Source organism: Amblyomma americanum, chromosome 9 (genome assembly GCF_052857255.1).
Source record: "Amblyomma americanum isolate KBUSLIRL-KWMA chromosome 9, ASM5285725v1, whole genome shotgun sequence".
Taxonomy (NCBI): Eukaryota; Metazoa; Arthropoda; class Arachnida; order Ixodida; family Ixodidae; genus Amblyomma; species Amblyomma americanum.
Window position 1 is genome coordinate 121,599,272 of NC_135505.1, and position 13,438 is coordinate 121,612,709.

Genomic DNA, 13,438 nt, shown 5'->3' on the forward strand with positions numbered 1-13,438 from the left:
CAGTTTGAATGGCATTATCGCAAATTTCCGCCCGCCAGGCAGTGCGCGGGAGCACACAGAGTTGACGCGGTTTGTTCTCGACGCAATACATGTCTGTAGTCCGATTATTACAAAAGTGGCAATCCAAGGACTTCTTACGATTATAGTCGAATACAGCTCAGTAATGGAAGCCCTCCTGCGAACGGGGACAACAAAGTGTCATGACATCGCACTTAATCGCCTATTGGACTATATGACGAACCAGGTGGCTAACAGGTGCGAAGAGATTAACCGGGACGTCATCAAATTCAATTGAGGCCATTGGCTGCAGGCCCTACATTGAAGGGCATTCACCATTGCATACTGGAGTCGTATCTTATACTTTTGTGTTTCCCAGGGCTATGTTTTTTGACAGAAGCTTTTGCGGTGAGAGGTCTTCATGGAACACCTTCCAGTAACCCTATTCCGACCGAATGATAGGGCTGAGGTCAGGTAGAAGTTGCAAGGTGAAAGGAACTAGGACCTTCCAGCACGTGCGGATGAAAGAACAATTGAAGCTGGCAGGAGTGGTTCTAGGAGAAATAGTGTTCATAGATGGTCACTAAAAGCCGCAAAGACACAGTTACGGGGAGACCGGAGCCTCTCAAGCTGCTTTGACACACCTTCTTTCCCGTCTCCCTCACCACACCATGACCTTGTACATGCTCTGTACTTGCTGTGAGAAATAAACTCAAACATGTGCAGCGAAGCTCCTGCTGAGATAAGCGCATTATGGGACACTGCGCAAACACAAATGTTTGTACAGATATGAGGATGTTAGAGTCAAGCTCCCTTTGTGTATCCCACTGACGTGACTCATACAGGACACTGGGTTGTGAAGCAATAAGCAACGCCTCGCCACTCCGGCCATGAATTATTTTTTCTGAACAAAGGGTCCAGTGAAAGTTCTGAAACGAAATTCAGTGTAATTCACATTTTGATTTTTTTTATTGTGCGTAGGGCAGCTGTTTCTCCTTTGCTTCCTATAACTAAGTCTGCCATGAGAGACACCTGATAACAGATAGCAGCCTGCAGTCTTCATCTTTGCACGAAATTGTACCGAGCACTTAAAAGTGCTGGTGGGATTCTTTGGAAAAGAATGCTTAAAGCAACTATCCTTCATTATTCGCAGCCTCCTCCAGTGAGCATTCCGGCAAGTCTGGCCACCCGAGACACCAACGAAAGACAGTCCGCTTCATGGAGTGCAAACAGAACTCCGACAAGGAATACCTGTGTGAGCTGTCTGCGAAAACCGCTCCCTGGCTTCCAACATTACGATGGGAAAAACGCACACATCGTTGTAAAGAAATTTCCTAGGAGTTAGTAACTGCATGCGTGGACATCGGCCACGCAGGATGGCATGTCCACAATGGCACTACGTCTTGAGAGCAGAATCTTTTTGGCTGTTATTTCTGGCTGTTTCTTTTATGTTTCGGAGCAGTCAGTTGGCAAACACGTTATGATGCTAATGTCTCACACTTCCAAGATGCTCGTTGAATGATGCCTTTTTTCATTCATAACGTGATGAGCGTTAAACACAAATTGATACGCATATTTCGTGTTCATGCATAGTCAATATTAATCCTGCACCTCGTCTTCACTTGAGTCAGCAAGCATTGCATGCAGAATGTTGGCTCCATCATTGCCTTCTTTGAAACCCCAGCCTGGGCACTCTGCTTGCAGTTTGCGATGACTGTCGGACCGATCACCCCGGTGACTGCCCTGAACACGGGCCATTGATACACGCAAAGGACATCGAGGTGAGTCCAAACAGTGCATGTTGAATGTGAAAGGGTACTTATGGTTCCGTTGGCATCTGTTTGCTTTCAACCTGCATGCGAGGCGACGGGAAATACGGAAATGAAAGACCCAGTAACTGTATTTCTTCTCGGCAGCGAAAGAAGAAAGACATGCCTTAGTTTAGGATTTCAGAACGATTTTGTACACGTGGAGATTGTGCACAAACATCGCACAGTAACGGTGGCCTTGGCGTTGCGGCCGCCGCGGTCGGGTTCACTACCGGATACTCCACCTGAGTAGCCGAATTCGCGTACTCCTGAGCCACCGTGGCCAGTCCGAGTGGAGATGTTGGTCTGTGATTCCAGAATGCCCCTCCCTGTAGGGTAGCATGCATACATCATGTAAGCTGTCTGCAGTGGCGGGCCTTCCTCTGTTCTTTCCTGTCTAAACTTGTATCGCTGAAAAGACACAGATATACGAAGCTGACAACACGTGCACTATACGTATCTCCATGTCCATCAGTGTCTTTCAAGCTCTTCAAGCTTCTCCATTACAGATCAACTCACCTGAGAGACAGTCTTTTCCCTTTCACCTCATCCTTGATCTTTTTTCTCATCCGTTGCTCAGCGGACAACCGCGGGTGATAGTTTGTGCGCCCTTCATTTTGTCATGTTTAACACCACTTGCATAACAAGGCATCTTTTCAATTCACCATACGTTTCTATAACTCAAAAGGCAGTCTTGTGCTGTGCAATGTCTGTGCACGTTAAGATCCCCAGGTGGTCGAAATTGCTCTGGTTAACTCCAGTAGGGCAGCTATGTCTCTCCGTTTCTTCTTTTAATATTAGCTTCCTCAGTTCCCTCAAGGCACGGTTGAGGTATGTGCTGGTATTCCAGACAATTGCTGCTTGTTTAATTTTCCGAAAAAAAATGCAAGCAATTTTCTGGGGCTGCCGTGTTCATGCAAATGCACATGAACAGAGTTCTCGAGTCCAGAAGTTTATGTCCACCAAGCGAGAGCGCTACAGTTCGTTTGCTTTTCTCATGGTGTAAAAAACAGAAGCGACGAGCACTGCCAGCATCCACTAGATGGCGTGTCTCTCGCAGGTGGAAGCAGGGGACCCGCTGCGTGCCAACAAGACCCTCCCCCAAGATCTGTCCATCCGCCGCTGCCACCTCAAGTGCACTCAGTTTGGGGTGTTCACGTTAAAACCATTGCCCAAAAGGGTCTACTTCGGCCCCTACCAGGGCGTGAAGGTGGAGGGTAACGGTGAGGAAAATCCCTACTCCTGGCAGGTACGTTTCACTCAAGGCCTATTACAAACTCTGAGGCAGCAACTTGACTAGGAGCTCTTCATTCTTGCAGAATAACAGCTTGCATCATTATCATCAGCCTTACTATGCCCACTGCAGGGCAAAGGCCCCTCCCATATCTCCAATTGCAGGGCATGTCCTGCTCTAACTGTGGGCGCAAACTTAGTCTCATCGGCTGCCTAACTTTATGCCACCCGTGCTAAACTTGCCTTCTCTTGGAACCCAGTCCGTTACCTATAAGGACCATCGGTTACCTTGTCTTTGCATTACATACCCTGTCCAAGCCCATTTCTTTCTCTTGAATAGCAGTTCTAAAGGTAAAATATTTTCTTGACAGTAGCCTTATCCCCTTATCATGAAATGCGGAGAAACTTCTGTGTGTTCAGCTCCGTCCGGTAATTTTATTCGTGAATGATATGCGCATTCCCATTGGAGTGCTTATACCGAAGTTTTCTCGGGATGCATTAATGACAGTGAATATACCACCCCTGCTCCTCCTTTTTAGTTCCCAGCTCAATAGCAGTGTCCAGCTGAGACGAAAGTGAACAATTTACGCAGTCATCAAAGAGAAGTTTCAGGGCATCCTTCAGCTTAAACTGGTGGTTGAACCCACAGCTGAATTTCTTCGTGGTGTGCCCAGGTACACGAGAATGGCAAGGTGTTCCTGGTGGATGGTCGTCGACTCGAGAGTTCCAACTGGATGCGCTACGTGAACTGCGCGGCCAGCCCGCAGGAACAGAACTTGGTGGCATACATGCGTCACGGAAACATCTACTACCGGACATCCAAGGCTGTGGGCACGGGTGAGGAGCTCCTCGTGTCATGCCACCCATCGGGCTCCCGGGAGCGGTGGCTGCTCAGCAAGCCACAAGGTTCGCGGTCGACTGTGAACGGTGAGGGGTATGTCATTTCCCGCGGTGGTGAACCGCCTCATGTGGACAGGTTCGTAAAGGTGTGTGTGGGCTTGTAATGAAAAATTAATGACCCACCAATCGAACACGATGCCTGAGATATTAGAATGCCCCTGTGACGTGATGAAATGCGTGACAACCTAGAGTTTACCGCGAAAACTTGCGTAGTGGCTTTTACTAACCAAATGCTGGATATAGGTCTATGTTTATTCTGTCTATGAATAATCCTAATAATCTCTATGAATAATAGTCCATGAATATTGCAACCTAGTGTATAGCTGAATCTGCAGCTGGCCATGTTGACGTGTTTGTTGTAACTGAAACCCATGTTTCTCAGGCTTGCCTTGATGCACTCGCTTTGCAGGGATTTTCGGCCCATTCTAATACACGAAATGGACGTCGTGGCGGCGGTATTGCTGTTTTTGTGAATGACAACTGTGTTGTTTTTCCTGTAGATGAATCTTTTCAGCATGCTGAGTTTCTAATGCTCAAAGTCTGTAAAAAAGTAATTTCCTATGCAACTGTTATCTCTTTATCGACGGCCCTCCTCCAGCCTTTCACGGTTTCTTATTGATCTTGAACAAACATTGCTGCGGTGGAGTGCCGTCAACCAATTCTGTTTGACTGGGGACCTGAATATCAACCTTTTTTCCCTACGAAAGTATGTGTTTGTGATTACCTATTGAAGCTGGCAGCTTATGGTCTAGAATGTACAATTGGAGCTCCTAATAAAGTGGAGTTAGTTAATAACAGACTGGTGCGGTCACGCCTAGATCACATAGCGGTCAGAGCTCCAGACTGCTCATTTCGGTCATGTACGATTTTGCAAAGGTTGGCCGACCACTATTTCTTAGCTGGCCGTCTTGCTTCACCTAACACGTCTGGAATCCCTAATACGGTAACAGCTTCTGGTCAGCGCGAATGCCTTTTCCCTATTGTCAATTAATCCAAGCTTTATAATCTTATCGCTTCATTTATTGGGCTTCGTTAACTAACGAAATTTCAGTGGGCAACCTCTATGAAATGTTTTGTATGCAGCTGAAAAACTGATTTGCAGTGCACTTGGTTGGTAACTAAATTAGCACGAGAAAGTGTCAGTGCTAGATGAGGCCAGAAATTGTTAATGCAATTTCCTATAGTGATAGTTTGTTGAAGCGGTGCAAAAGAGGTACGAGAAATTTATCTCTGCATTTAGAATACAAGTCAGCAAGAAACAGGGTTGTCGCCCTTTTGCGCGGTGCCACGCGCCCTTACTTTCTTTATAAATTCCAGCATTCTTCAAATAATGTGAGCAAAACTTGGTCGTTAGTAAATTATCTCAGAGGTATGAATTCTATTAAATGTTTCGTTTTCGATTCTTTTCGTCAGCCTCCGCCAGCAGTAGCAGATGCTTTCAACAGGCGCTTTGTAAAAGCGCCGCAAAGGGCTGTTACTCCAACTACTAGGTCTAGTTCGTTAATGCAATCCATACCTGGGTCAGCTTTTCTTCCTAGGGTCTTTAAATGTGAACTGGAAGCAATTCTTTTCAGTTTCCGCCCTAACAAGTTTACTGAATATGATCGAATATGATTACACATCCTTCGCAGGAACTTTAATGCTCTGTCAGATATTCTCTTTTGCATAATGAATGTTTTTTTTGGAGGGTGATGAAATTCCTGAACGCCTGAAAACTGTAGTTGTTTCACCCCTACACAAGTCAGGACATAAAGATAAGATTGAAAACTACCGGCCAATTTCTTCCTACCTACCTGTAATTTCCTACCGGTAATTACCCAGATCTTGGAAAATTTTCTTTTTTGCACTGTCTTCTTTTGTTAACAAATTTTCTGTCCTAAATGACTGCCAGTGTGGCTTTGTCTCTGGGTTTGGTACTGTTGCCCTTCTTGACAAATTTTCGGATTAACTGTTTTCAGTGTTTGATAAAACTCTTTTCGCGTGTGCTCTCTTCGTGGATATAGCGAAAGCATTTGACTCTCTGAACCATCAAATCTTGTTAAGCAAGCTGTATTTCTCAGGTTTACATGGGCCTTTTTACCACATTCTCGAAAACTACCTCAGCAATCTTTATAAGTGATCGCTACCGTTAATAAGGGCGTTTTCAGTTGTAAATTGCCACTGAATGCGGGTGTACCTCAGGGGTCAATTTTATTTCCATTGTTCTGTAATATTTTGTGAATACTTCCCTTTGGCTATTTCCAAATGTTTAGTGTTCCAATATACTGATGACACAGCATTACTTGCAAAGCATCTATCCTACAAAATGGCCTCTGGTTTGTTGCAAAATTACATTTACAATACAATGCGCAGGATTGCTGACAGTGGAATTGCTGTCAACGCCCAAGAAATACAGCTCGTCTGTTTTCGTTTTCCACTAAAGACAACCGTTATTAATGTTCCTATTTACTTACATATTTCACTCTGTCTTTCTTGTAAATGTTCACCTATTGAATATGTAGAATGTGTTAAGTATCTAGGAGTGTCTTTCGACAGAAGCTTACACCACCACTTATCTAATGCTTGTCCTAAATTGAGGTCATTGGCACGGTGTTGTTTATTATCAAAAGTTTTGTGTCTTTATCTCTAAAAAGAAACGATTGTACATGGTATGGTGTGCAGTGTGTTAAGATACGGTATTACCATCGTTGCCTTTTGCTTGGATTGTTGGATATGCAGGATCAACAGCATTTTAAAGAATATTATTAAAACTTTGCTTATAACATACCCATTTTGTCAGCTAAAATATCTTCTGTGAACTAGGGCTCCCAAAAGTCAAATCCTTATTCATTGATAAAGTTGTCCTTAAGCAATATTGGTACTGTGAATTTAAACAGGAAACTACCCTGACGGGACAACTTCGAAAACATAGCCGTTACATTCTTCCTCGTTCAAACACGAAATATGGTGCAGCCAGGTGTTGCGCTTATGTTCCGGTTACTCTCAACAAACTGCCCGCTGAAATCTTTATGGCTAGCTCTAGAGGAGAGCTGAGAGAATAATCGAAGAACGAATGGCAAACTTAGTTTTAGATTAGTGCAATCTGTTTTGCGTTGTTAGATTTGGTGCCTTTATGCTAATTTCAATTTGTTTTGGACCGACTTACTCTTAGTGTGCTCTTTTCATATTAATTGTTATTTGATTTCTTTGTCTATATACGCATGATTCATGGTCACTATCTTTTTTAGGCACAGTCCTACAAGTTATCTAAATGTTTCGACCGGCCCGTCTCGCCTGTATTGCTATTGACGGTGACAAAATAAAATAATTGTCATTATTATTATTATTATTATTATTATTATTATTATTATTATTATTATTATTATTATTATTATATAACTTTCGTAAAAGAGGCTGAGACGATCTAACTTTCTTAGGGCAGCAAGATCCGAAAAAGTCAACGCCACCTTGGCTAAGTGGCTGTAATTCCAAAAGACGAAATAAGTTGGAATATTCACTGATCTGGCATTTATTTTTTCAGGTAAATCTGTATTGGTCCAATTAAAAAATGCATAACGGAGTCGTAGAACGCGGATATTGTGGGCAACTTCGTTAACTAAGCGCTTATCAAAAGAGAGAGGGGGTAGCGTAACGAAATAAACGTTCAAATGGACACGTTCTTGCTGCACTTTATGTCACACTAAAAGGAATCGCGATTTAAAGAAACTACAGGTGGGGCTGCAGTCTGAAACAGCATACCACGAACTAGTTTTTCCTCGACGTAATATTCTTTAGAGCTGTAGTGGTCTTCATGTTGGCGTGTCTAAACGGTGATCGCCGCCTGCTGCGACCTGCACCACTGAAGCAACGAGCTGCATAACGAAATGGTTTCCACGACGTCGCGTGATCAGCCCCTAAACACGAGCCGTGGTTATTATTTTTAGAACAAAAAAAAACCTGTGAAAGAGTTGTGAGAAACTACTTCACCTCGTTGGTCGTCATGTGTTTCTGATGACTGGCGGCTTAGAACACTGGCTGTGCTGAAATTAAAGTGCCCTCAAGTAAGCACTCGGCACAAGTGCGTCGCTCGACATTTTGTTTTATTTGCAGAGGACAGAAAGAGTAAGCACACCCCTGTCCAGTTCTTCGCCTGTGAGATATGCACTGACTTCTTCTCCAAGGAAGATCTCTTGGAGGAGCACCGGCGGAACATGCACCCGCCGAAGCCTGAAGGGAAGTACAGCTGCAGATTCTGCCCCTACTCCACCAATGTCAAGTAAGCGGAAGTGTGACCTCTCCTCGTTGTTTAGCGTCGGTGATAAGCAGATCACCCCCAAAGAAAGATAGTTTTTATGGATATTTTTATTTTCGAAACTGAAATAAACTGGGTGGAGGACAAAGGCTGATAGTTTCTTGCTACAAGAGGGAAGCGCGAATCTTACTTCGGTGTAGTTGAGAAAAAAAAAACCGGTTCTTTCAATGCTCCCGAATGACATCAGGTGGTCTGTGCTTTATGCAGTGGGTATCCCAGCTCTTGACTTCTCAGCTATCATTCTGGGCGTTTACATAAGCCCGACTAAAGTTGGGTCGACTAGGCTGTCGGGCTGAAAACCGGTTCTTGGGATAATGTAAACGCTAGGGTAGAGTGAACTAGAAGCATCTGTAGCTACGGGGTCGATCTATATTACCGTCGAGTCGAGCTGGACCACCCGACTGCAGGGGGGTGGGGGGGGGGGTTTGACTCGGCCCGACCCGGTTGGAAAGAGCATGTATCCGCTGCCGCGTGTGCCTCCTCTACTGCCACGTCTCTGGTCTGGCGGCGTTGCACAAGCCTCGGCGTTCCCGCTCCTCTTCTAGCGTCTGCGCATGGTTTGCTTGCTCGACTCTAGTGGTAGCGGCTATCTCTAGCCGACAGGAAACGGGTTCATATAAACGCGGTCGGGTCGGGATGGATAGCCCGACATCTGGCGCGTTTCAACTCGGCCCGTCGCTGTCGTGTTCATGTCAACAAGGCTATTGATGCTGATCAAAATGTGCCCTCTCTCTATTCCTCCTTTGATCCCTTCCAAAACAGAACCTCCCACACCAGACACGAGCGGACCCACACGGGCGAGCGGCCCTTCGTGTGCGAGGAGTGCGGGAAGGGCTTCAAGGTGCGGTGCAACCTCGACAACCACCTGTCAGCCCACCGGGGGGAGAGACTACACGAGTGCAAGGACTGCGGCCAGCGCTTCACCCAAGCTGGTAGCCTGACTCGCCACCGCAAACTACGACACTCAATTGGCGGCAAGGAGAAGTCGCTCGTGTGTTGCACCTGCGGGAAGGGTTTCTACCTTAAAAGTAGCCTAAAGAAGCACATGTCAGCGCACTCTGGAGAGAAGCACCATGCCTGCTTGCAGTGTGGACTGATGTTCAAGCAGCGCAGCCATGCCACAAGACACGAGAAAGAGGTGCACCAACGCGAGCACAAGGTGCAATGCCCGCACTGTGGCAAGCGGTTCTTTGCCCTGCGCAATATGAGAAGACACGTGCGCGCCATGCATGGCTCTACGGGGGAAGAGGAACAGCAGTCCAACGAGCAGTGAACTTGCGGTATTATGCACTGACACAAGTGAAGGAAAAATATCCGGGAAAAAAATGCCGCCGGAAGATATATCCCCGGAAAAATAGCCTCCGTAAAAAAGTCTCCTCCAGAAGTGCTCACTAGAAGAAAAATTCCTCAGCTGAAAAATTACAAAAAAAAAATTTACTGGGGAACCGGTTTGAAAAGAAAAGTCATTTTAATTCCACTATTCCTTGGCTTCGAGAACATATGTAAGCATAAAGTATTTTGCAGTACCGGATAACGCTATGGTCATGTAGGGCAGGTCATGCCGAGAAAAGGCGCACCACAAACCTCTTCCGCCCGCGACTTCGCTAAAGGGCCGAGTGGTCCAGAAACGCAATTGTCCTCGGCCATTATTTTTTATGGACGCCGCACGGTGTGTGGGTGGGTCAGGTGAAAGTACAGGTGGCATTAGACTTATAGGGGCCTGTTGGCAACTGCTCCTCCTGAGTCACTCATTTAAATGACTGGGACTCTGACAACATTTCATAAGGGCAGTGTACTATAAATAGTGCAACGGTGATTCTGGCAGTGGCCACCACTCAATTTGGGAGACCTCTGGATACACGATGACAGCCGTTACGTTAGGCACAGCACCACTGAGGGGATGAACGCCCGGTATCCGTACGTTGTTCAGCCACTTCCATTCTGATGGCTGGAAAAGCTGTACGGCACGGTGTTGTGTTAGTCCTGTGATCTCCATAAAGAGTGGCCGACTGGGCATTCTTCATTGCAGGGGGACCGGTGGGAGACGTTGACCAGAAACTACCATTTTTTAGCTTTGTTAAGTAGCATGCAGGCACCGAAAACACATCATGTCTCAGGCGAACGCAATGGGTGAAGTGGATGAGCTGTTTCCATCATCGGAGTGCGAACTGAGCTCAGAAGAAGCATCTTTCGAACCGAGAACTTTTAACTCTCCCATAACAGATCGCAGTGTTAATCGTCAATCATTACTGGCACAGCATCTACTAGAAAGGCGCGTAGTTTTGTCCGCTTCTGCTTCATTCCTCTTTTTATACCTTCTAATGTTGTTTCCATCAGGTACTAACGCAACTACAGAAGTATACCTGAAAAAAAAAAGAACAGTGCATGGTCAACGTGCTTTGCTATATCTGTGGTTTCCTCTTGTCATTTTCGTGTTTGTCACTTTGAGTTTAATAAATCTTTTCCGTGCAAGAAATGTTTCTGTTGTTTGATATTATATCATCTATTACATTGTCAAGTATCCGCCCCTGCTGTAAGGGCTCAGCGCTTCAGGGCTAAGTGTAAGCAAAGTTTGCTTACAAAAAATACTTGTTGCACAAAGTTTGACCTTTTATTTTCGCATAACTCACCAGTTCGGCTCACACGAAGCTCGGCTCTTACTTTCGCAGTGAAGCTTTTCGCTTCAAAACAGCCAGCTGAAGTGATTTTAAGAAGGTACCGTCTGAGCAGCTTTATTTAAGAAATCTAAAAGAAAAGCGGAATTCAAAAAATACTGCATTACGGTGGTGCTGCTGGAGAGCACCAAATGAAAATTCGCTTATCGTATATCCCGCGCCCCTTGCAAAGACAAAACTCAGCCGGAGACTCGTTTAGCTGGAACACCTCGCATATGGCCAAACGAAATGAAACCGTCATCCGCTATCCGTGTTCCTTGGCAGCTGGCACTTTTCGGGGTGCAAGACTGGTACGCATCTCTTGAAGGAGAAAAAAAAAAGCTTTTTTTTTTCGTGCTCGGGAGCACGCCTATCACCGCCGAAGCTATTACCATCGATAGCCCGCTAACTATATGGTTGCAAATTCGTATTTACGCGCTTCGCAAGCGTTTATGGACAACCAGCGCCATCCAGTAAGTAATAAAAATATTTTTTCAGTTTCGGTTCTTGTTTCGCGTTTTCGTCGCGCGGTGGTTCTAACGACGCCTTTAAGTTGGGCATCCATGAGTTTGGCGATCCCATGGAGGATAATAATAATAATTGGTTTTTGGGGGAAAGGAAATGGCGCAGTATCTGTCTCATACATCTTTGGACACCTGAACCGCGCCTTAAGGGAAGGGATAAAGGAGGGAGTGAAAGAAGAAAGGAAGAATAGGTGCCGTAGTGGAGGGCTCCGGAATAATTTCGACCACCTGGGGATCTTTAACGTGCACTGACATCGCACAGCACACGGGCGCCTTAGCGTTTTTCCTCCATAAAAACGCAGCCGCCGCGGTCGGGTTCGAACCCGGGAACTCCGGATCAGTAGTCGAGCGCCCTAACCACTGACCCACGGAGGAAGTTTCCCTGTTTCCTTCCTCCATGGGCGATCCTCTCTCATGTCCATGATGGCGTTGACATCGCGCGCTTCTGCTCCGCGCAAACGGCGCGCTTCCATCGATCCAGATACATCTGTGAGCGACGTTTTTGACAATGATAGCAGCAGCGACTCGGAGGACACCTTCGGTTCGTCGGATTTTAGCACCGTCGGATTTTAGTTCCGCTGCGCTCGCACGCTGATCGGCAGATATCCTCTGTGTGCTGAAGGTCAGATTTCTTATCTGCAGGTTGTCAACGTCTTTCGGGAGGGACCATTTGCCGGCGGCCGCGCAGAGTGTCGTGTTTTCCCCTGTAGGACATCCAGGCCTCGGCATCGCGCTCCGCAGTTCCGCGAAGTGGTTTGCTTTTTTTTTTTTTGCCCCTCCATAAGTTCGGTACATAGAAAGCCGAAATTTTGTGAAATATTGCACAGATCTGTCCTAAACAAAACGTGCACACAAATTTCTTTAGCATTTTGTGTGTATGAAGAAATGACGTTTTTTACAGTTTGTTCAATGTAGTTGGAAATTTTGTGTAAATTTTTTTCCCGTATTTTTTCGATTAAACTTGTTCATTGAGACTAACGGCAGTGAAAAGAGAATTTCTTCCTCGCAACAATGATACTATATGCTTGAGTATGAAGCACGTTCCATTAAAGGAACAAAAATATTTCCTATACCAACCAAGAACCAATAATTTTCCCATGGGCAGGAAAGGGCTAGAAAGATGCTTCGGTCCCTTACCTCTTCTAATGGGAAGGCACCATAGAGTTCCTTACTGTTAACTAGAGGGAAAGCTGGGGTCTCGCCTATGGGAGTTTGCATGGACCTTCCTCGAGACCATCTACCACCATGGGTGCTCTAAGCATCACAGGGCGGAGAGCTACCGACTTCAGAACCACAACTTTTGGCCAAAAAATAATGAAAAAACAAACGTTCAATAATCAAGAATGTCCTATCATTCAATATCCTGTCTATAAATCGTAACAAGCAAGCAGAAAACCATCTAAATGCAAAGTTTGCTGAAAATAAGCGATGGCACGCTCCCCTATTGGCCAAGCATTGCAGTCCACAAAAGCCAATATTTTGGTTTATGATTTATGGGGGTTTAACGTTCCAAAGCGACTCAGGCTACGAGAGACGCCGTAGTGAAGGGCTCCGGAAATTTCGACCACCTGGGGTTCTTTAACGTGCACTGACATCCCACAGTACACGGGCCTCTGGAATTTCGCCTCCATCGAAATTCGACCGCCGCGGCCGGGATAGAAGCGTCTGGCAACGCTGGTCAAACTGATTTTTCCTCCCGACCCATGACTGCGATTGAATGGTGCAGGTGCGGCCCTTTGTCCAATTCCTCAATGGCTTGGGCCGTCTTGCTAGCCGAGTCGATCACTTCGTCATGGTAGCGAACGCAGTGCAGCTTGTCCAAACGGCGCGCCAGCTGGACGCCACTCAGCGAAATGCGGCAGCCGAAATACTGGCAAGAGCAGTGGTTGCCAGAGCTGGCGCGCGCATCTTCGCGGGCCGCCGCTAATTCCCGCGAGGGGAGATGCACTTGAGCTTCCTTGGTTGTCCAGTTCGCGGGCCGACAGTACGCCTCTCGATTTGGTGACGCACGAACACATGATGCGCGGGCCG

At 46.1% G+C, this 13,438-nt stretch overlaps 1 protein-coding gene across 1 annotated transcript; it reads left to right on the plus strand.

Moving 5' to 3' along the window:
- Window positions 1-2,847: 2,847 nt before the first annotated feature.
- LOC144103634 (histone-lysine N-methyltransferase PRDM9-like) lies at window positions 2,848-10,696 on the plus strand. The gene is made up of 4 exons (XM_077636301.1): window positions 2,848-3,054; window positions 3,713-3,965; window positions 8,028-8,193; window positions 8,992-10,696. Exons 1-4 carry the CDS (start codon window positions 2,848-2,850, stop codon window positions 9,500-9,502), a joined length of 1,137 nt encoding a protein of 378 aa, XP_077492427.1. The 3' UTR covers window positions 9,503-10,696.
- Window positions 10,697-13,438: the final 2,742 nt, after the last annotated feature.

What these genes read in the sequence shown, in the direction of transcription:
- LOC144103634 (XM_077636301.1), top strand. Translation starts at nt 2,848, where the DNA reads ATGGCGTGTCTCTCGCAGGTGGAAGCAGGGGACCCGCTGCGTGCCAAC. An exon ending in AAAATCCCTACTCCTGGCAG is followed by an intron (nt 3,055 to 3,712) that starts GTACGTTTCACT and finishes TGGTGTGCCCAG; the next exon opens with GTACACGAGAATGGCAAGGT. An exon ending in TTCGCGGTCGACTGTGAACG is followed by an intron (nt 3,966 to 8,027) that starts GTGAGGGGTATG and finishes TTTTATTTGCAG; the next exon opens with AGGACAGAAAGAGTAAGCAC.